The sequence below is a fragment of the Salmo salar genome, chromosome 01, assembly GCF_965601325.2.
Source record: "Salmo salar chromosome 01, fSalSal1, whole genome shotgun sequence".
Lineage (NCBI taxonomy): Eukaryota > Metazoa > Chordata > Actinopteri > Salmoniformes > Salmonidae > Salmo > Salmo salar.
Genome location: NC_138291.1, coordinates 142808142 through 142831334, shown reverse-complemented (window position 1 = coordinate 142831334; position 23193 = coordinate 142808142). Strand labels below are relative to the sequence as shown.

General features: G+C 42.7%; 2 protein-coding genes across 4 annotated transcripts; one reads left to right on the top strand and one right to left on the bottom strand.

Annotated features, from left to right (window-relative positions):
- The first annotated feature begins 3825 nt into the window (after positions 1-3825).
- Positions 3826-17678, top strand: LOC106563758 (interleukin-7 receptor subunit alpha-like). 2 transcript variants are annotated; one of them, XM_014129609.3, is made up of 8 exons: positions 3826-4044; positions 4269-4386; positions 4577-4728; positions 9418-9569; positions 9753-9912; positions 10051-10150; positions 13555-13636; positions 16305-17678. In XM_014129609.3, exons 1-8 carry the CDS (start codon positions 3963-3965, stop codon positions 16722-16724), a joined length of 1266 nt encoding a protein of 421 aa, XP_013985084.1. In that variant the 5' UTR covers positions 3826-3962; the 3' UTR covers positions 16725-17678. The 2 variants fall into 2 exon arrangements, with proteins under 2 accessions (XP_013985084.1, XP_013985079.1); XM_014129604.3 differs by having other exon boundaries at positions 16302-17678.
- On the bottom strand, positions 17585-23062 carry LOC106563770 (calcyphosin-like protein). 2 transcript variants are annotated; one of them, XM_014129620.3, is made up of 5 exons: positions 22937-23062; positions 22434-22575; positions 21842-22019; positions 21523-21732; positions 17585-18336 (listed from the first exon to the last, which is right to left on the bottom strand). In XM_014129620.3, exons 2-5 carry the CDS (start codon positions 22568-22570, stop codon positions 18235-18237), a joined length of 627 nt encoding a protein of 208 aa, XP_013985095.1. In that variant the 5' UTR covers positions 22571-22575; positions 22937-23062; the 3' UTR covers positions 17585-18234. The 2 variants fall into 2 exon arrangements, with proteins under 2 accessions (XP_013985095.1, XP_013985103.1); XM_014129628.3 differs by having other exon boundaries at positions 22434-22578; positions 22937-23036.
- Between the last annotated feature and the right edge of the window lie 131 nt (positions 23063-23193).

Sequence of the window (23193 nt, the reverse complement as noted above, 5' to 3'; positions counted from 1 at the left end):
AATACTGCTGCGCTTCAAATGTATGATTCCTTGGGTTCTGCCAGCTGTGGGCATTTGAGCAGGATTCAAATAAACCCAACCCACGGAAAACTGTTACTGTCATTCTATAACATACCATTTTATCCTATCATCTCTCAAATCTCAGTTTTGGACGAGGTTGACTTTATGACAGAAATTTTCCTATTTACACATTGTAGTCAATTTTTACACAAGAATAAATGTTTCATATTGATACCACATAGGTCATTTTCAAAAGGAAAAGTAGCTTTTTAGGGACAGTTGCTCTTTAATTATGTGATTTTGGTTTTTTTTTTGCTGTTGCTTTTCAATACATTACTACAGACTCTTTTCACCAGCACACAGGGACCATGTATCGTCCTTTACCCACAAGCAATAAATAGTCTCTACACTCAGTCAAAGGATAAGGATTTAGACAGCACTGAGAGACTACAAAACAGACGAGAGAACAGATTCCCAGGCCTGTGTGGAGCGCTATAAAACCATGTGGTACAAAACCACAGCAGATGATGTTTGTGAAATGAGTGTAGATATAAGGCCGCCAGCTTGTGGTTTCATCGGGGGAGGCGGGGCAGGCTGGTTGGTTCCTCAGAACTCCGTAGAATCAGATGTGCACCAACCAGGCTTTACGACGCATTGTAGAGAATGGTGTGCTGCTAGGCAAGTGTTAACTAACCTTTGACCCTTCTCATAACCATCTCCCCTTCCCTAACGCAGGTATCAGTGTAACACAGGCAATCACGGGCTTTGATAAACAGCTATGTGTTTGTGGTTGTTGAGTCAATTAGACCATGCCTATTTCAATCTTATCTTTCAAAAACAGTTATTTCTGAATATTTAGGCAAGTTATCTGGCCAACTCCTTGATCCTGCTTTGTAATCAGTAATCTCTTGTAAGATGTGGCCCCTCAATGTAAACAGTGCAAAAGCCAGTGAGTGTAGAGAGGAATAGGATTCTTCCCCTTCCCCTACATGTTTTTTGAATTTTTCTTCTACATCAAACCCAGCATCGGAACCACAGCTGCCACCCACAGACGTAATCGAGAGCTCACACCAACATCTACCTTCCACCCACGGGCACCCGCAGGTACCAAAAACACACACAGATCCATCACCTTCCCTCCAATCCTCCTTCACAATATGAAAGATCTAGGTTATGTTATTCTCTCTAATGTTAAATCCTGATAAACACATTAGGTATTTTATTTATTTATTAGGGATCCCCATTAGCTGCTGCTAAGGGGTCCAAACACATTAAAGTGCTTACATCACACACAAACAAAAGATAAAACAGTACATCATATAACATTATTACACCACTACATATCTACAATACAACATGTATAATACCATCATACAACAATAATACAATGTACGTGTGTGTAGAGTGCGTGTGTATGCGTATGCGTGTGTCCAGTGGTGTAAAGTACTTAAGTAAAAATACTTTGAAGTGCTACTTAATAAGTAGTTTTTTGGGGGTATCTGTACTATATCTGTACTGTACTATTTATATTTTTAACTACTTTTACTTCACTACATTACTACAAGAAAATAAAAAACAATGATTATACAAATCTAGTTGTTAGGATTAGCCCGTCAATAGCAGAAGAATATAACCTGACTATTGGATGAGTATCCATACAAGAATACTACAATGTACACTACCGTTCAAAAGTTTGGGTCACTTAGTGAAGAGGCAATTTCGGGATGCTGGCCTTTTAGGCAGAGTTGCAAAGACAAATCCATATTTCATACTGGCCAATAAAAATAAAATATTAAGAGGGGCAAAAGAACACAGACACTGGACAGAGGAACTCTGCCTAGAAGGCCAGCATCCCGGAGTCGCCTCTTCACTGTTGACGTTGAGACCGGTGTTTTGCAGGTACTATTTAATGAAGCTGCCAGTTGAAGACTGTTTCTCAAACTAGACACTCTAATGTACTTGTCCTCTTGCTCAGTTGTGCACCGGGGCCTCCTACTCGTTCTATTCTGGTTAGAGCCAGTTTGTGCTGTTCTGTGAAGTGAGTAGTACACAATGTTGTACGAGATCTTCAGTTTCTTGGCAATTTCTCACATGGAATAGCCTTCATTTCTCAGAACAAGAATAGACTGACGAGTTTCAGAAGAAAGGTATTTTTTTCTGGCCATTTTGAGTCTGTCATCGATCCCACAAATGTTGATGCTCCAGATACTCAACTTGTCTAAAGAAGGCCAGTTTTATTGCTTCTTTAATCAGAACAACAGTTTTCAGCTGTGCTAACATAATTGCAAAAGGGTTTTCTAATGATCAATTAGCCTTTTAAAATGATAAACTTGGATTAGCTAACACAACATGCCATTGGAACACAGGAGTGATGGTTGCTGATAATGGGCCTCTGTACACCTATGTAGATATTCCATTAAAAAACAGCCATTTCCAGCTAAAATAGACATTTACAACATTAACAATGTCTACACTGTATTTCTGATCAATTTGCTGTTATTTTAATTGACAAAAATTTGCTTTTCTTTAAAAAACAAGGACATTTCTAAGTGACCCCAAACTTTTGAATGGTAGTGTATGTGTGTGTAGAGTGTGTGTGCTAGAGTGTGTGTGCTAGCGTGTGTGTGCGTATGCGTGGGTCCAGTGGTGTAAAGTACTTTGAAGTGCTACTTAAGTAGTTTTTTGGGGTATCTGTACTCTACTATTTATATTTTGTACTTTTTAAATATTTCCTTGGTAGTTAGGTTGGTCTCTAGACATAACAGGAAAATGTGGGGAAATTATTAAAAGTAAGGGCATTTTCTTTACTGTCAAGTTACAGGACACGTACCACAAATGCAATGGAACCTTATCAATGTAATACTAGAAACTGTTGAAACAAGTGTGTCAAGTGTCAAGTCATCCTCACAACATCCTGTAATGGTAAATAGTTTGAACTCCTTTTTCTGATTTTATATTGTTATATTTTGGCAAGCAATAAAGGATATATCGATTGTGAAGAATTATTCAATCTCAAACTTTTGTTCAGTGATAAGGTTAGTGTTGAGTAGGTTGAGTACGTTCTGGCCTCATTTGAAACCAAACCAGTTAATTTGAGTTGACAGGAAGTGGTTTGTAGGTTACTGGTTTGTTTTTCTCTTCATGGTTGTTGGTACATGGAGAGGAAGACTGTCTTCTTGTTAAATGCATGTAGCACAGGTTGTTGCACGATAGTAAATGCACAGGTTGTTGCACAATAGTAAAGACAGCTGAAAAGTATTCAAATATTCAAATGACTAGGTCCTTACACTATGTGAAAACACAACTGTTTGAAAGTAAGAAAATGATATATTCTTCTGTCTGTGTAAATATACAAGGTCTCCATAACAGCAAAACTTTCTCATATTGTAATGCTTGGAGCACTGAACAAATAGGCACCCAACACCTCCCCTTTTCTTAGAAAACGTTTTCACACAAACAACTATCTGGAATTCTAATACAGGAATGTGACCAGGCTAGATAAACCTAAAAATATGAACCCCGTGATATCACTAAGAGTGATGTGCTTAGAATAAACAATGGTAATACAAATCTTGAAGTTAGGGTTAGCCCGTCAATAGCAGAAGAATATAACCCGGCAATTGGATGAGTATCTATACTACTCTCAGGGATATTACAGAATGTAGAATATAACCTGACAATTGCATAAACGTATCCGGTAAGGTATATGGACCCAAAAACCCTTTCTCTGCCCCCGCCCTCTCTCTCTCTCTCTCTCCCTCTTGCTCTCTCTCTCTGCCACTCCCTCTTCCTACCACTCTCTCTCTCTCGCTCTTTTCTGCTCTCTGTGATATTTATACTGACAGTTCATTGAGACAGCTGAGACATCACTTTTGAGTTCCTTGTGCGTGTGTGCCCTAGAGTCTAACACTGCTGTGTGAGGGGCCACTACATCTTACGTTAGTGTGACACCTTTGTGAAAAATGGAATACAGCCTGTGGATTGCCCTACTCCTTCTCCCGGTTCTGGTGCACTCTCAAAGTGGAAGAGAATGGGCTGACAATGGTGAGCTACCTTTTCTCTTGAAGAGTTATTTTAATTATCTTGAAGAATTTATTTACATTCTCTGCAACGTTTGTGTCCAAAAAAACAGTGCTGGTGCATCACTGACTGTTATTTCTCACTCCATACCAAAATGTATTTGACAAAATGTATCTGGATTCTCTGCTTTTGACCTCATCTAAATTGCTGGGATGTTTTCTTTTCCTTTCCTTTCCTTTCCCTCCCAGAACCCAGAATACTCTGCACTTCTCATCTAAGTGTGTCGTCACCAAACACCCTAACCTGCCACCTTGATGATGACAACGGTGATGATGAAATAGAGGACGTAAAAGCCATGACTCTTTGGTAATGAACCTTCTAGAAGACCACTGAACATCAGCTATGTTAGTTAGGAGCTTGTACAATACATAGGACATAAATCATGGGTAGAAGAACTCCACACTTACTGCATATACAGATATCCAAATGTGTAAAATCCTCAGATGGACTAGGAAATTATTCCCTGAATCTGATTTTATGAATATTATGTTTACAGCTACACCAACAGCATTGGTAAGCAATGCTGTCTGACAGAGAAGGGGAATAATGTCACATTTACGAACCTGGCCACTCTACCACCGTATAATCTCACCATTCAATTAAAAGGAGGCAGCACATTTTGGAAAACAATCCTCTTGACAAAAATAGGTAAGTTATCATAATTTCATACCTTCTCACCCTAAATTACACCTATTTGTCACATGCTTCGTTAAACAACAGGTGTAGAACAACAGTGAAATACTTCTGTGTAGTTTTCCAAAAATGCAGAGTAAAATAAAAACATTTTATAGAAAAATAATGACAAGAGGAATAAATACACAATGAGTAACGATAACTTGGCTATATACATGGGTACTAGTACCGAATCGATGTGCAGGGGTACGAGGTAATTGAGGCAGATACTGTATGTTCATATACAGTACCAGTCAAAAGTTTGGACACACCTACTCATCAAGGGTTTATCTTTAGTTTTACTATTTTCTACATTGTAGAATAATAGTGAAGACATAACAATCATTCTCTCAACCAGCTTCATGAGGTAGTCACCTGGAATGCATTTAAATTAACTGGTGCTCTGTGGCGGATGAATCAGAATTAGTTGGGTAACATAGATAGTTAAGCTGTTTTATTAGCATAATATGTTTATGTGAGATACTTGTCATTAGAAAGTATCCCATTGGACTCTGCTGTCTTTTAGTTGCACTTTTCCCTTAGCTGGGGCTCAGTCACTTGGGGCCCAGAGAGGGGAGAGGTCAGGCTTGTCTTTTACATGTCCCTGAAGAGGACAGAATGGAACATTGTCTTCATATGTGAATGTGTCTTTACCTATTCTTAAACCATGTGAAGGGATGGCGTGATTAATGGGGAACCAATTATTTGTCTCCACAATGTCTGTGTGTAAGTCACTCCCCTCAGTGAGCTTGTCCAGGAGTGGGATCAAGAGGGGGTTTACTTGAGATGGGAGTATCTAGAGTTGACAATTGATATATGCCATTGGATGAGATGGTGTTTATGTACTATGAAGTACCAGGAATGAGATTAGAACCTCGTCATTAGGGACCTAACTGAATGATAATTTATAGCGAATGTTATCTGGCTAAGGGATACTCCTTTCTAAAGTATAAGGTCCCTTTGTGAACAGTTCCTAAGATCTGTTGTTCGTCATGTACGTTGAGAGGGGTGGATCTTGGGTATAAAAGATCTTTGTACTTTTGTGTAATCACTTTTTCAATGGTTCATTAGAGATAGAGCATCATTGAAAGTCAAAGGGCTTTTGCAAAAGCATCTTAATTATTAAAGATGTAGTTTACGTATAACTCTGACTGGTGTGTGAAGTTTGTAACTCTCCTCATTTGGTAATGCAGAAATTAGCCTTGTTAAAAGTTCATTTGTGGAATTTCTTCCCTTCTTATTAATGCTTTTGTGCCAATCAGTTGTGTTGTGACAAGGTAGGGGTGGAATACAGAAGATAGCCCTATTTGGTAAAAGACCAAGTCCATATTATGGCAAGAATAGCTCAAATAAGCAGAGAAATCACAGTCCATCATTACTTTAACACATGAAGGTCAGTCAATCAGGAAAATTTCAACAACTTTGAAGGTTTCTTCAAGTTCAGTCGCAAAAACCATCAAGCGCTATGATGAAACTGGCTCTCTTGAGGACCGCCACAGAAAAGGAAGACACAAAGATACCTCTGCTGTAGAGGATAAGTACATTAGAGTTACCAGCCTCAGAAATTGCAGCACAAATAAATGCTTCACAGAGTTACAAAGTAACAGACATCTCAACATCAACTATTCAGAGGAGACTGCGTGAATCAAGCCTTCATGGTTGAATTGCTGCAAAGAAACCACTACTAAAGGACACCAATAAGAAGAAGAGACTTGCTTGGGCCAGGAAACACGAGCAATGGACATTAGACCGGTGGAAATCTGTCCTTTGGTCTGATGAGTTCAAATTTGAGATTTTTGGTTCCAACCACTGTGTCCTTGTGAGATGCAGAGTAGGTGAACGGATAATCTCTGCATGTGTAGTTCCCACCGTGAAGCATGGAGGAGGAGATGTGGTGTGGGGGTGCTTTGCTGGTGACACTGTCAGTGATATATTTAGAATTCAAGGCACACTTAACCAGCAAGGCTACCACAGCATTCTGCAGCGATACGCCATCCCATCTGTTTTGCGCTGAGTGGGACTATCATTTGTTTTTCAACAGGACAATGACCCAAAACACACCTCCAGGCTGTGTGAGGGCTATTTGACCAAGAAGGAGAGTGATGGTGCTGTATCAGATGACCTAGCCTCCACAATCACCCGACCTCAACCCAATTGAGATGGTTTGGGATGAGTTTGACCGCAGAGTGAAGGAAAAGCAGCCAACAAGTGCTCAGCATATGTGGGAACTCCTTCAAGACTGTTGGAAAAGCATCCCTCATGAAGCTGGTTGAGCAAATGCCAAGAGTGTACAAAGCTGTCATCAAGGCAAAGGGTGGCTCCTTTGAAGAATCTGAAATATATTTTGATTTGTTTAACACTTTTTTGGTTACTACATGATTCCTTATTTGTTATTTCATAGTTTTGATATGTTCACTATTATTCTACAATATAGAAAATTGGTATAAATAAAGAAAAACCCTTGAATGAGCAGGTGTGTCCAAACTTTTGACTGGTATTGTAGGTAGGGATAAAGTGACTAGGCAACATAGATAATAAACAGTACCAGCAGCGTATGTGATGAGTCAAAAGAGTTTGTGAAAAAAGGGTCAATGCAAATAGTCTGGGTAGCTATTGGTTATCTTTATTTTATTTTATTTTTTTACCCCAATTTCAGGATATCCAATTGGTAGTTACAGTCTTGTCCTATAGCTGCAACTCCCGTACGGACTCGGGAGAGGCGAAGGTCGAGAGCCATGCGTCCTCCAAAACACAACCCCACCAAGCTTCTTGACACACTGCTCGTTTAACCTGGAAGCCAGTCGCACCAATGTGTCGGAGGAAACACCGTACACCCGGCGACTGAAGTCAGTATGCATGTGCCCAGCCCGGTACAGAGCAATGGGACAAGGACATCCCGGCCAGCCAAACCCTCCCCTAACCCGGACGACGTGGGCCAATTGTGCACCACCTCATGGGTCTACCGATTGCGGCCGCCTGTGACACAGCCTGGGATCGAACCGGGGTCTGTAGTGACGCTTCAAGCGCTGCAATACAGTGCCTTAGACCGCTGCGCCACTCAGGAGTCCTAGTGGTTATCTTTTTAACTAATTACTTAGCAGTCTTATGGCTTGGGGGTAGAAGCTATTCAGGGTCCTGTTGGTTCCAGACTTGGTGCATCGGTACCGTTTGCCATGCGGTAATAGAGAGAACAGTCTATGACTTGGATGGCTGGAGTATTTGACAATTTTTAAGGCCTTCCTCTGACACCACCTGCTATAGAGGTCCTGGATGGCAGAGAGCTCAGCCTCAGGGATATACTGGGCCGTACGCACTACCCTCTGTAGCGCCTTGCGGTCAGATGCCAAGCAGTTGCCATACCAAGCGGTGATGCAGCCAGTCAAGATGCTCTCAATGGTGCAGCTGTAGAACTTCTTGAGGATCTGAGGGCCCATGCCAAAACTTTTCAGCTTCCTGAGTGGGAAGAGGCATTGCCGTGCCCTCTTCACGACTGTGTTGGTGTCTGTGGACCATGATAATTTCTTAGTGATGTGGACACCGAGGAACTTTAAGCTTTCGACCTGCTCCACTACTGCCCCATCGATGTGGATGGGGGCGTGCTCGGCCCTCTGTTTCCTGTAATCCACGATCAGCATCTTTGTCTTGCTGACATTGAGGAAGAGGTTGTTGTCCTGGCACCACACTGCCAGGTCTCTGACCTCCTCCCTATAGGCTGTCTCATAGTCGTCGGTTATCAGGCCTATCACCACAGTCATGGTAAACAGGGAGTACAGGAGGGGACTAAGCACACATGATGGGCCCCCGTGTTGAGGGTCAGCGAGGCGGATGTGTTGTTGCCTACCCTCACCACCTGGTGGCGGCACGTCAGGTAGTCAAGGATCCAGTTGCAGAGGGTTTTTAATCCTAAAGTCCTTAGTTTAGTGATGAGTTTGGAGGGAATTATGGTGTTGAACGCTGAGCTGTAGTCAATAAACAGCATTCTCACATAGGTGTTCCTTTTGTCCAGCTGGGAAAGGGCAGTGTGGAATGCAATGGAGATTTTTTATTTATTTTTTATTTTATTTATTTATTTCAACTTTATTTAACCAGGTAGGCAAGTTGAGAACAAGTTCTCATTTACAATTGCGACCTGGCCAAGATAAAGCATAGCAATTTGAACATACAACAACACAGCGTTACACATGGAGTAAAACAAACATACAGTCAATAATATAGTAGAAAAATAAGTCTATATACAAAGTGAGCAATTGAGGTGAGATAAGGGAGGTAAAGGCAAAAAAGGCCAGATTGAGTCATATGTGGATCTGTTGGGGCGATATGCAAATTGGAGTGGGTCCAGAGTGTCTGGGGTGATGTTGTTGATGTGACCAAACTTTCAAAGCATTTCAAGGCTACAGATGTGAGCACTATGGGGCAATAGTCATTTAGGCAGGTTACCTTGGCGTTCTTGGGCACAGGGACTATGGTGGTCTGCTTGAAACTTGTAGGTATTACAGAGTGGGTCAGGGAGAGGTTGAAAATATCAGTGAAGACACTATGGTTGGAATGACAGTACCATGACAAATTTTTAGATGACATCTTCATCAATTGATAGTCCTTAGTTGTCTCCTTCATCAATTGCCCTTAACACTTATCCTCTGTTTCTTGTTCATCTTTATGGTTTAGTTAAACCCATGAGTCCTTGGGTGGTGAATGTCACATTTCTGGGGAGCTCCAACCGGGCTCTTATTTACATTGGGAATCTATACCTAAACGATTACCTGAAACCCAGCAATCAACTGTTCCAATTTCGCATCTGGAGTGTCAAAAATACTCTGGTACAGTAGCCAAAAGCCTCATTTTCTTGGATGTTTGGATGCAAATGCTTAACTATATGATATACATTTCCCTTTAATTCAGACATAATAACTATTTAGCAACACTGTAGTTACTCTGTATAGTACAGTATATTCTATGAACACAATTTCTTGTTCTTCTTTTACGGTGTACCCTGTTCATAGGTTCATAGCATAACCTATCAGCCTCTGATCATCGAGGGGGAAGAGTACCTCCATAAGAACACAGAGTATCACGTCAAGGTTCGAGCCAAGCCAAACGGGGGGTACTTTGATGGTAGCTGGAGTGAATGGAGTGCCCCTCTCAGTTTCAGAACAGACAAAGGTAAACAAAAAAAGACTTACGTGTCTAAAAAGTATAGTATGATATCGAGACTGTGCAGTTGGAAGTGATAGAGGGTAGAGGAAATGGGAGTCACATGCATCGTCTCTGCTCTCGTTCTCTCTCTCCACTCCCCTACAGAGACAAAGAAAGATGTCCAGATGCTGTCCTACTCACTCATCGTGGCCATTTTTGCTCTGCTTCTGGTCACCTTGGCAGTTAGTATTTTCTGGAGAATACAGTGAGTATTAAATTGGTCTCCTTTTCATCTTTTGTGTGTGTGTGTGGGTGTGTGTGTGTGTGTGTGTGTGTGTGTGTGTGTGTGTGTGTGTGTGTGTGTGTGTGTGTGTGTGTGTGTGTGTGTGTGTGTGTGTGTGTGAAATCAAATTTGATTTGTCACATGCGCCGAATACATCAGGTGACCTTACAGTGAAATACTTACTTACAAGCCCTTAACCAACAATGCAGTTTTAAGATAATACCTACAAAAAAGTAAGTGATAAGAATAACAAATAATTAGCAGTAAATAACAATAGCGGGGCTATATACAGGGGGTACCGGTACAGAGTCAATGTGCGGAAGCACCGGTGTAGAGGTAATTGAGGTAATATGTACATGTAGGTAGAGTTATTAAAGTGACTATGCATAGATAATAACAGAGAGTAGCAGCAGCGCAGAAAGAGGGGGAGATGCAAATAGTCTGGGTAGCCATTTGATTAGCCGCTTGTCGTGCGTTAGCAGAGTGAACAGTCTATGACTAAGGTGGCTGGAGTCTTTGACAATTTTTAGGGCCTTCCTCTGACACCGCCTGGTATAGAGGTCCTGGATGGCAGGAAGCTTGGCCCCGGTGATGTACTGGGCCGTACGCACTACCCTCTGTAGTGCCTTGCGGTCGGAGGCTGAGCAGTTGCCATACCAGGCAGTGATGCAACCCGTCAGGATGCTCTCGATGGTGCAGCTGTAAAACCTTTTGAGGGTCTGAGGACCCATGCCAAATATTTTCAGTCTCCAGAGGGGGAATAGGTTTTGTTCTGCCCTCTTCATGACTGTCTTGGTGTGCTTGGACCATGTTAGTTTGTTGGTGATATGGACGCCAAGAAACTTGAAGCTCTCAACCTGCTCCACCACAGCCCTGTCGATGAGAATGGGGGCATGCTCGGTCCTCCTTTTCCTATAGTCCACAATCATCTCCTTTGTCTTGATCACGTTGGGGGAGAGGTTGTTGTCCTTGCACCACACGGTCAGGTCTCTGACCTCCTCCGTATAGGCTGTCTCATCGTTGTCGATGATCAGGCCTACCACTGTTGTGTCATCGGCAAACTTGATGGTGTTGGCGTCGTGCCAGGCCGTGCAGTCATGAGTGAAATGGGAGTACAGGGGACTGAGCACGCACCCCTGAGGGGCCTCCGTGTTGAGGATCAGCGTGGCAGATGTGTTGTCACCTACCCTTACCAGCTGGGGGCGGCACGTCAGGATGTCCAGGAGCCAGTTGCAGAAGGAGGTGTTTAGTCCCAAGGTCCTTAGCTTAGTGATGAGCTTTGAGGGCACTATGGTGTTGAACGCTGAGCTGAAGTCAATGAATAGCATTCTCACATAGGTGTTCCTTTTATCCAGGTGTGAAAGGACAGTGTGAAGTGCAATAGAGATTGCATCCTCTGTGGATCTGTTGGTGCGGTATGCAAATTGGAGTGGGCCTAGGGTTTCTAGGATAATGGTGTTGATGTGAGCCATGACCAGCCTTTCAAAGCCTTTCATGGCTACAGACATGAGTGCTACGGGTCGGTAGTCATTTAGGCAGGTTACCTTAATGTTCTTGGGCACAGGGACTATGGTGGTCTGCTTGAAACATGTTGGTATGACAGACTCAGACAGGGAGAGGTTGAAAATGTCAATGATGACACTTGCCAGTTGGTCAGCGCATGCTCGGAGTACACGTCCTGGTAATCCGTCTGGCCCTGCGGCCTTGTAAATGTTGACCTGTTTAAAGGTCTTACTCACATCGGCTGCGGAGAGTGTGATCACACAGTCGTCTGGAACAGCTGATGCTCTCATGCATGTTTCAGTGTTACTTGCCTCGAAGCGAGCATAGAAGTTATTTAGCTCATCTGGTAGGCTTGTGTCATTGGGCAGCTCGCGGCTGTGCTTCCCTTTGTAGTCTGTAATAGATTGCAAGCCCTGCCACATCCGACAAGCTTCGGAGCTGGTGTAGTACAATTCAATCTTAGTCCTGTACTGACGCTTTGCCTGTTTGATGGTTCGTCGGAGGGCATAGCGGGATTTTATATAAGCTTCCGGGCTAGAGTCCCGCTCCTTGAAAGCGGCAGCTCTACCCTTTAGCTCAGTGCAAATGTTGCCTGTAATCCATGGCTTCTGGTTGGGGTATGTACGTACAGTCACTGTGGGGATGACGTCATCGATGCACTTACTGATAAAGCCTGTGACTGATGTGGTGTACTTCTCAATGCCATCCGAAGAATCCCGGAACATATTCCAGTCTGTGCTAGCAAAACAGTCCTGTAGTTTAGCCTCTGCTTCATCTGACCACCTTTTTATAGACCGAGTCATTGGTGTTTCCTGCTTTAATTTTTGCTTGTAAACAGGAATCAGGAGAATAGAATTATGGTCAGATTTGCCAAATGGAGGGCGAGGGTGAGCTTTGTACGCGTCTATGTGTGTGGAGTGAAGGCGTTTTTTTTCCTATAGTTTTCCCCCCTCTGGTTGCACATTTAACATGCTGATAGAAATTAGGTAAAACTGATTTAAGTTTCCCTGCGTTAAAGTCCCTGGCCACTAGGAGTGCCGCCTCTGGATGAGCGCTTTCCTGTTTGCTTATGGCGGTATACAGCTCATTGAGTGCGGTTTTAGTGTCAGCATCGTCTGTGGTGGTATGTAGACAGCTACAGATGAAAACTCTCTAGGTAGATAGTGTGGTCTACAGCTAATCATGAGATACCTCAGTTGAGCAAAACCTCGAGACTTCCTTAGATATCGTGCACCAGCTGTTTGCATATATGCATAGACCCCCACCCCGTGTCTTACTAGAAGCTGCTGTTCTATCCTGCCGATAGAATGCATAACCCGCCAGCTGTATGTTATTAATGTCGTCGTTCAGCCATGACTCGGTGAAACATAAGATATTATAGTTTTTAATGTCATGTTGGTAGGACATATGTGCTTTCAGTTCGCCCCATTTATATTCCAGTGATTGAACGTTTGCTACCAGGACGGATGGCAAAGGCAGATCGTCGCCTGATCCTCACAAGGCACCCTGATCTCTTTACGCAAAATCTTTGTTTCCTTCTCGAGCGAATGACGGGGATGAGGGTCCGTTAGAGTGTTTGTTGTATATCCTTCCCGTCCGACTCATTAAAGAAAAACTCTTCGTCCAATTCGAGGTGAGTAATCGCTGTTCTGATGTCCAGAAGCTCTTTTCGGTCATAAGAGATGGTAGCAGCAACATTATGTACAAAATAAGTTACGAACATGTGAAAAAACAAACAAAATAGCACGGTTGGTTAAGAACCGATAAGACGGCAGCCATTCACTCCGGCGTGTATGTGTGTGTGTGGTGTGTGTGTGTGTGTGTGTGTGTGTGTGTGTGTGTGCGCGCATGTCCTCCACTCTCATGTCTCTCTTTCCTCACAGAATACATTCCTTCATATGGCCAAGCATTCCACATCCCAAACACACACTTCTACAGATCGTCCAGACCTACGAGCCAATGAAGGTACACACTATACACTGCATTCTAAAAGTATTCTGACCCATTGACTTTTTCCACATTTCGTTACGTTACAGCCTTATTAAAAAATATATATGTTTCCTCATCAATCTACACACAATACCCCATAATGACAAAGCATACTGACATATTACATTTACATAAGTATTCAGACCCTTTACTCAGTACTTTGTTGAAGAACCTCTGGCAGTGATTACAGCCTTGAGTGTTGATGCTACAAGCTTGGCACACCTGTATTTGGGGAGTTTCTCCCATTCTTCTCTGCAGATCCTCTCAAGCTCTGTCAGGTTAGATGGGGAGCGTCGCGGCAAAGCTATTTTCAGGTCTCTCCAGAGATGTTCGATCGGGTTCACGTCCGGGCTCTGTCTGGGCCACTCAAGGATATTCAGAGACTTCCTGCGTTGTCTTGTCTGTGTGCATAGGGTCGTTGTCCTGTTGGAAGGTGAATCTTCGCCACAGTCTGAGGTCCTGAGTGCTCTGGAGCAGGTTTTCATCAAGGATCTCTCTTTAGTTTGCTCCCTTCATCTTTCCCTGCAGCTGAAAAACATTCACACAGCATGATGCTGCCACCACCATGCTTCACCGTAAGGATGGTGTCAGGTTTCCTCCAGACGTGACATTTGGCATTCAGGCCAAAGAGTTCGATCTTGGTTCCATCAGACCAGAGAATCTTGCTTCTCATAGTCAGAGTCCTTTAGGTGCCTTTTGGCAAACTCTAAGAGGGCTGCCATGTGCCTTTTACTGAGGAGTGGCTTACGTCTGGCCACTCTACCATAAAGGCCTGATTGGTGGAGTGCTGCAGAGATGGTTGTCCTTCTGGAAGGTTCTCCCATCTCCACAGATGGAGCTCTGTCATAGTGACCATCAGGTTATTGGTCACCTCACTGACCAAGGCCCTTCTCTCCGGGTTGCTTAGTTTTGCCGGGTGGCCAGCTCTACGAAGAGTCTTGGTGGTTCCAAACTTCTTCCGTTTAAGAATGATGGAGGCCACTGTGTTCTTGGGGACCTTCAATGCTGCAGAAAGTTTTTGGTACCCTTCCTCAGATCTGTGCATCGACACAATCCTGTCTTGGAGCTTGAGGGCCAATTCCTTCGACCTCATGGTTTGGTTTTTGCTCTGACATGCACTGTCAACTGTGGGACCTTATAGACAGGTGTGTACCTTTCCAAATCATGCCCAATCGATTGGAGTCCACCTGTGGTAAATTCAATCAATCATAGAAACATCTCAAGGATGATCAATGGAAACAGGATGCGCCTGAGCTCAATTTCAAGTCTTATAGTAAAGGGTCTGAATACTTGTATAAATAAGGTATATAAATAAATTAGCAAAATTTTCTAAAAACCTGTTTTCTGTTTTTCATTATGGGGTATTGTGTGTAGATTGATGAGGGAAAAAGAACATTACATCCATTTTAGAATAAGGCTGTAACGTAACAAAATGTGAAAAAGGGAAGGGGTCTGAATACTAGTGGATTTGGCTATTTCAGCCACACCTGTTGCTGACACGTGTATAAAATCCAGCACACCACCATGCAATCCCCATAGACAAACATTGGCAGTAGAATGCCCTTACTGAAGAGCTCAGTGACTTTGACTTTCAACGTGGCATCGTCATGGGATGTCACCTTTTCAACAAGTCAGTTTGTCAAATTTCTGCCCTTCTAGAGCTGCCCCGGTCAACTGTAAGTGCTGTTATTGTGAAGTGGAAACGTTTAGTAGCAAGAATGTCTCAACCGCAAAGTGGGCCACACAAACTCATAGAATGGGATAGCCGAGTGCTAAAGCGCATAGTGCATAAAACTTGTCTATATGTGTGGCTGCAAACTCTGGCTTTCCATGGCCAATCAGCCGCACACAAGCCTAAGATTACCACTCGCAATGCCAAGCGTTGGCTGGAGTGGTGTAAAGCTTGCCGCCATTGGACTCTGGAGCAGTGGAAACGTTTTCTGGAGTGATGAATCACGCTTCACCATCTGGCAGTCTGACGGACGAATCTGGGTTTAACGGATGTCAGGAGAACGCTACCTTCCCGAATGCATAGTGCCAACTGTAAAGTTTGGTGGAGGAGGAATAATGGTCTGGGGCTGTTTTTATGGTTCGGGCTAGGCCCCTTAGTTCCAGTGAAGGGAAATCTTAATGCTACAGCATACAATAACATTCTAGACTATTCTGTGCTTCCAACTTTGTGGCAACAGTTTGGGAAAGGGCCTTTCCTATTGCAGCCTGACAATGCCCCCATGCATTAAGCAAGGTCCATTCAGAAATGGTTTGTTGAGATTGGTGTGGAAGAACTTGACTGGCCTGCACAGAGCCCTGACCTCAACCCTATCGAGCACCTTTGGAATGAATTGGAACGGCGACTGCGAGCCAGGCCTAATCACCCAACATCAGTGCCCAACCTCAATAATACTCGTGGCTGCATGGAAGCAGGTCCCCACTGCAATGTTCCAACATCTAGTGGAAAGCCTTCCCAGAAGAGTGGAGGCTGTTATAGCAGCAGAGGGACCAACTCCATACTAATGCCCATGATTTTGGAATGAGATGTTATGTAGTGTAAGTCCTCTGATATGCACTAGATTGGGAACAATAAATGTCCATAATGAGTTAGGAGGATATTGGTTTATCCTGTCTCTTTCCTGTGACCCAGCAGGGCCAACCTCTGAGCTTTAACCCCGAGGTGTTCAGTGACCTCAAGATCCAGCTGGTGGAGCTGGACGGGGAGCAGCACGTTACTGCCCAACCCCCTGACTCTGACGCCCATCACCTCACTGCGGTCAAAGATCAATACCTCATTCAAGAGTGTGATGGGGATACGAAGTCCTGCCATAGCACCAGTAGTGGAGGTTCGGAGGCCATACTGTTGAGGTGCGAGTCCCCAGGAGAGCACCCCGACTTTGGGGCTGGGAGTAGTGGCTCCACCATGGGTATCCTGGACCTGAAGAGTGACACGGAGAGTGTGGAGACAGACGACAGTGATGGTAACATTGGTCCTGAGGGGCTAGTTGCTACCCAGCAAGGAGGCAAAGGTGAGGTGTATGTCACCATGTCTAGTTTCTATCAGATCCAGTGAGAGATGTAGAGAGAAAGAACTTATTCAAGATTATAGCTTCTTATTACATTCTTACGCTGAGCTCTGAGCGACTTTGTTAACGGCTGCTTTCATATGAAGTCTATTTGATCCACCGTGACTCAAACTGACTATCCACTGACTCCCAGTATCACAAGAGACTAGCAGAACTCAATGCACATGTTATTTACAAATGATAGGAGACAGAACAGGAATAATCCTCATTATGTTTCTTAGGTCTTGTGTTATTAATCTGTTGGTAGTTGCAAAAGACAAGGGAGAACTTGACTTGACTAACTTGAAATACAAAGCTGTCCCTCCTTTATATATTCTTTTTGCATTTGCACTTCTTCCCATTCTGTATATTATACTGAGGATAGTATACTGAGGACCACCGTGATATCCTGGCCTAATATTATTATAATACACACTGCTGCTTCTTATGGCCTTCACAAAGATACTCTTTACTTTACCATGACAACAGCTGCAAAGTAAACCTAGAATGTATCATTCAATTCCTCAGGGTTTGAACCCTTCTACACATTTATATACATAAACATGGAAATAAGGTTTGATTCATTTCTGTCTAATGTGTCACATTTTTTTTTCTTATTTTTTGCACATACATGATTGTATTTCCTGCAGTTACCAGTACGTAGTTTTTTACTTTGAATGTATTATACTATTACGCATTCGTTTTCAATGCAGAACACTTGATCATTTTGTTGAACACGTAATGTTAGACATAGCATTAGTTTTCAGCTTCACCGTATTACAGCTTTCTTTCTGTACATCTGGTATTTGTATATTTTACTCTGACAAATGTTGACAGCATTTCCTGTATAAAAATGACCGTTGTTGAATTTTGTGTTTAAAACATTTTATTAAAACAGATCAAAAGTGTATGCATAATAAATAAATAAAAAGTATAACTTCTTCTGCTCTCATCCCCTGAAATGACTGCACTTTGATTTATCATTCATGTTGTATCTGCTCAACCAATCTGAATGTAAGGGGATCTCTATGGTTTTCCTGTGTCTTTATAAAGTTGTATTCCAACATTGACGCCTCAATCAGACCGACAGCGTCCTTGCGTTTTGGTACACCAGAAGTACATTAATTTACAAAGGTATTGCAGAGGCAGTTGCAGTGCGTTCTGTGTAATGCATAACATGGTATGGTATATACATGCTTTCAGTTTAGTTGCGTAGCTATGCAAAACGGTATGTAATGACGCTGTCGGTCTGATCGAGGCGTCAGACTGTGGACTACAGTTTTCTACAATACATAATATAGCTAGATGTAGTTAGCTTGTGGAGAGAGTGACTAACTGAAATGCATATTTTAACATTGAACAAAATATGAACAAGTCATTCATAACCATTTGCATATCATTGGGAAATTATAAATATTTGTTTGTCAACATGATTTCCATAACGAAATATTAGTTTAAGAAAGCACCTTGAAGAACTGTCCATTAAAAATCATTATCATAAATGTATCAACTTAAAGCTCATAATTTCCATGCAGTTTTCATCATGAGAATGAAATAGACATCACTATCGATGGAGGCGCTGACTCCGCAGTAGTAGTTGAGAAACTCCTCCTTGGTGACCTGCAGAAGGGGAGGAAGTGACAGACAGAGCTTACTGAACCAGCCTACACCATCAGTGTCAGATATAGACAGAAAACCCACATTGCACTGATAAGGAGGAGAACTGGAACACCAAAGCGGTGAAAGGGAAAGACTAGGTTGTGTGAGAGCTGAGGGTGTCACCCTTTTACTACCCTCATTTGCATTGCCCCCTCACCCCCTTCTACGCTGCTGCTACTCTCTGTTATTATCTATGCATAGTCTCTTTAATAACTCTACCTACATGTACATATTACCGCGATACCCGTGCCCCCGCAAATTGACTCTGTACCGGTACCCCCTCTATATAGCCCTGCTATTGTTATTTACTGCTGCTCTTTAATTATTTGTTATTCTTATCTCTTACTCTTTTTTTAAGGTATTTTCTTAAAACTGCATTGTTGGTTAAGGGCTTGTAAGTAAGCATTTCACTGTAAGGTCTACACCTATTTTATTCCGTGCATGTGACAAATAACATTTGATTTGATAAATACATTCAGACATTTTCCTCTAACGTCCAAATGCTTATTTAATCAGGCCACTAAAGGTGCATTATACACTGAACAAAAATATAAAAGCAACATGTAAAGTGTTGGTCCCATGTTTCATGAGCTGAAATAAAAAGAACCCAGAATCTTTCAGTAGGCACTAAAAAGCTTATTTCTCTCAAATTGTGTGCACAAATGTGTTTACATTCCTGTAAGTGAGAGTTTCTCCTTTGCCAAGATAATCCATCCACTGGCATATCAAGAAGCTGACTAAACAGCGTGACCATTACACAGGTACACCTTGTGCTGGGGGCAATAAAAGGCCACTCTAAAATGTGCAGTTTTGTCACACAACAAAATGTCACAGAAGTCTAAAGTTTTGAGGGAGCATGCAATTGGCATGCTGACTGCACGAATGTCCACCAGAGCTGTTGCCAGAGAATTTAATGTTAATTTCTCTACCATAAGCCGCCTCCAACGTGGTTTTAGAGAATTTGGCAGTATGTCCAATTGGCCTCACAACCACAGACCACGTGTAACCACGACAGCCCAGGACCTCCAAATCCGGCTTCAACTGCGGGATCTGTGGGTTTGCACAACCAAAGAATTTCTGTCGTCAGAAATCGTCTCAGGGAAGCTCATCTGCATGCTCATCGTCCTCACCAGGGTAACCGTAACCGACTTCAGCGGGCAAATGCTCACCTTCGATGGCCACTGGCACGATGGAGAAGTGTGCTCTTCACGTATGAATCCCAGTTTCAACTGTAACGGGCAGATGGCAAACAGCGTGCATGGCATTGTGTGGGCGAGCGTTTTGCTGATGTCAACGTTGTGAACAGAGTGCCCCATGGTGGAGGTGGGGATATGGTATGGCCAGGCATAAGCAACGGACAATAATTAATTTGCATTTTATCGATGGCAATTTCGATGCACAAAGATATCGTGACGAGATCCTGAGGTCCATTATCGTGCCATTCATCCGCTGCCATCACCTCATGTTTCAGCACGCTAATGCACGGCCCCATGTACATATTATACTGAACTACTGCATAGAGAAAGATAAGCGAAAGGAGACACCATGGCATCTTTCTCTATGCATTAGTTTAGTGGGGTGTAATGGTCTACTTTCAGTTGTTTAGTCCTGTCCTCAAGGTATTTACACCGCTCTTAGAATTTTGGGGGGCTTTAGGTGTCAGACTGTCAAAGCTATCAAACTGTTACAGGGCAACATGGACATGGTACAGTACTTAGTAGGGCAATTCTAGTAGAACTGGTAGTTGGTGTAGCTGTGTTTCTCACTGTCAGTCAGCAGATGTCAAGGTTTTGTTTTGTCTCTAGTTCTACGCTGAACCAAAATATAAACGCAACAATTCCAAAGATTTTACTGAGTTACAGTTAATATAAGGAAATTCGTCAATTGGAGACACCATGGCATCTGCCGTCCATATCCCAGGGTTGAGTGCTCTTTAGTCTTTGCCCTAAACATCAACAAGACGTTAGTTAAGTTTCCAGGCACTTTTCATCATGATAATAAAGTAGATACGCGTATCAAATCGGGGCACTGGCGCCTGCATAGGAATTCCTCAACTCCTCGTGTGACCAAATGTGTTCCAGGAATAAGAAAGGATGATCAACAAGAACAAGTTGGTAGTTTATATGATAACAACCGTTTAAGATGGTTTCACAGATAAGCAGTAAATGTCAGGAGTCTAAGAAAGGTGTCTCATATGCATCCATTCACCCCAGCTGCCAAACTAACCCTGATTCAGATGACCATCCTACCCATGCTAGATTACGGAGACGTAATGTATAGATCGGCAGGTAAGGGTGCTCTCGAAGGGCTAGATGTTCTTTACCATTCGGCCATCAGATTTGCCACCAATGCTCCTTATAGGACACAACACTGCACTCTATACTCCTCTGTAAATTGGTCATCTCTGTATACCCGTCGCAAGACCCACTGATTGATGCTTATTTATAAAACCCTCTTAGGCCTCACTCCCCCAATCTGAGATATCTACTGCAGCCCTCATCCTCCACATACAACACCCGTTCTGCCAGTCACATTCTGTTAAAGGTCCCCAAAGCACACACATCCCCAGGTCACTCATCTTTTCAGTTCGCTGTAGCTAGCGACTGGAACGAGCTGCAACAAACACTCAAACTGGACAGTTTTATCTCAATCTCTTCACTCAAAAGACTCAATCATGGACACTCTTACTGACAGTTGTGGCTGCTTTGCGTGATGTATTGTTGTCTCTACCTTCTTGCCCTTTGTGCTGTTGTCTGTGCCCAATAATGTTTGTACCATGTTGTTGTCATGTTGTGTTGCTACCATGCCGTGTTGTCATGTGTTGCTATGTTGTAGGTCTCTCTTTATGTAGTGTTGTGGTGTCTCTCTTGTCGTGATGTGTTTTGTCCTAAATTATTATTATTATTTTTAATTGCAGCCCCCGTCCCCGCAGGAGGCCTTTTGGTAGGCTGTCATTGTAAATAAGAATTTGTTCTTAACTGACTTGTCTAGTTAAATAAAGGTTAAATAAAAAAATATATGATCTCATTCATATCTGACTGAATAATGTACAGGCTGTTAGTTGAGCAGGATTAGGTGTACACTACAGTAGAGGTGGATGATGGTAACACCATTATTACCTCTACCCAACATTGTTATCAGTATTACCTGTCCGTCCTTGTCGTAAGGAGAGTCGAAGCTGTCAAGGAATTTGCGGAATACTTGCTCCTCTGTCCATTCCCCGTTTTGATATTTGGGGTGGTACTTGACATTGTAAACCCCTCTTAGATCTTCAATAGTGATCACCCCATCATTAGTCTTATCCAGCTTCCTAAAGGCCTGCATGATCACCTCCTTCCTGGCATTGGACATCGGAGGCTGCAAGCAGAAATAATGCACAAAGTTTACAAATGGCATACTGTAAGTGTGATCACATTTCAACAGTTATCATGTACTTCAGAGGCTTACCCCTACCACTGATATTTACCCTGAGAGTGAGGAGAAATTCATCAAAGTTGATGGATCCACTGTTGTCCCGGTCAAAACGCTGAAACATTGCCATGGCTTCCTCTTTCTCGATGAGGACACCATAGTCATTAAGGCCCTTCATAAACTCCTTCATATCTAACGTACGGTTATTGTCATCATCCATTATCTTGAATGTTCTGACAGATAATTAAACAATTGAAGAAGAAAAAAGATAAATACTTGGCTGTTGAAGAAAATCAGACAGTATTTCGTGGAGTTCATATTACTGAAACAATCCTTGCATTTTATAAACCAACCAAGAGAGGTCCTTAGACTAATTCAGACTACTTTACAGGCTTGACTAGTGACATATTTGATACAGTTGGCCTGTTAATCACTATTGCAAACATTTGTCATTCTGCCCCTGAACAAGGCAGTTAACCCACTGTTCCTAGGCCGTCATTGAAAATAAGAATTTGTTCTTAACTGACTTGCCTAGTTAAATAAAGGTCAAATAAAATAAATTATTTGATGTTGACCTCCTGGGCAACAGTTGATATAGAACCATTTACTCTGCCCATCACATACAAGTATACTGTCCTTTCTCTCACCTGCTCAGACCCTTGATGCCAGAAGAGCCTCTTGCAAGACACTGCAACCTCAAGCTTTCCACGGGGTCTGTGCACACAGACAGCTGTTTTTTGGCGTTCACTGCCATCTCCCGATCATGTCGTGACGTCCCCGCCATGATACCTGCTGCCATTAAATGCGTTTGCATAACTGATTTCCAAGCATACAGTTCGATTCGAAACAGATAACATTCAATTATCAATATTGTCTAGTACAGTATTTGAGAGACGGTGACAATGATAAATGAAACGTAAAGCTATGTGATAGCTATGTGATAAAAAGGGCGTAGTGGGGAAACGAACAGGTAGGTTCAAGTTGTCGTCTGGCGCTTGCTAGCTGAACCGTCAAACTAGCCTAGCAAGTCGTTCGCATTATGACCGTGTTTGCAATAAAGTCTGACTGTATACATTTAGATATTTAGCTTCCTAAATACAAGTTATTTAGAATTTGTTTGCTACTTTATCTGTAGATGCGAGCAACTTACCGTGCAAGTTAATATTGCAACCTGTAAGTGTAAAACAACATCAGCAGCGGCCCCTCTTCCCAGTCCCCACCCCTACGCGTTTCCATAGAAATGTGGGCTTGCCTTATCCTCTTGCCTGAGTACTTTTTTCCACCACTGCTTACGAAGATCATTACCTTTTTATTATTGAAAAGAAAGGTTACTCAAGTGCACCATAGGTGCCCCTTGTCCTGTCTGTAAATTGCCAGTCCTCTCCAAAAATTACGATATGATAGGAA

What these genes read in the sequence shown, in the direction of transcription:
- LOC106563758 (XM_014129604.3), top strand. Translation starts at nt 3,963, where the DNA reads ATGGAATACAGCCTGTGGATTGCCCTACTCCTTCTCCCGGTTCTGGTG. An exon ending in AAGAGAATGGGCTGACAATG is followed by an intron (nt 4,045 to 4,268) that starts GTGAGCTACCTT and finishes TTTCCCTCCCAG; the next exon opens with AACCCAGAATACTCTGCACT. An exon ending in AATCCTCTTGACAAAAATAG is followed by an intron (nt 4,729 to 9,417) that starts GTAAGTTATCAT and finishes TTTATGGTTTAG; the next exon opens with TTAAACCCATGAGTCCTTGG.
- LOC106563770 (XM_014129620.3), bottom strand. Translation starts at nt 22,570, where the DNA reads ATGGCGGGGACGTCACGACATGATCGGGAGATGGCAGTGAACGCCAAA. An exon ending in GGCATCAAGGGTCTGAGCAG is followed by an intron (nt 22,020 to 22,433) that starts GTGAGAGAAAGG and finishes ATTATCTGTCAG; the next exon opens with AACATTCAAGATAATGGATG. An exon ending in CTTACGACAAGGACGGACAG is followed by an intron (nt 18,337 to 21,522) that starts GTAATACTGATA and finishes CCCCTTCTGCAG; the next exon opens with GTCACCAAGGAGGAGTTTCT.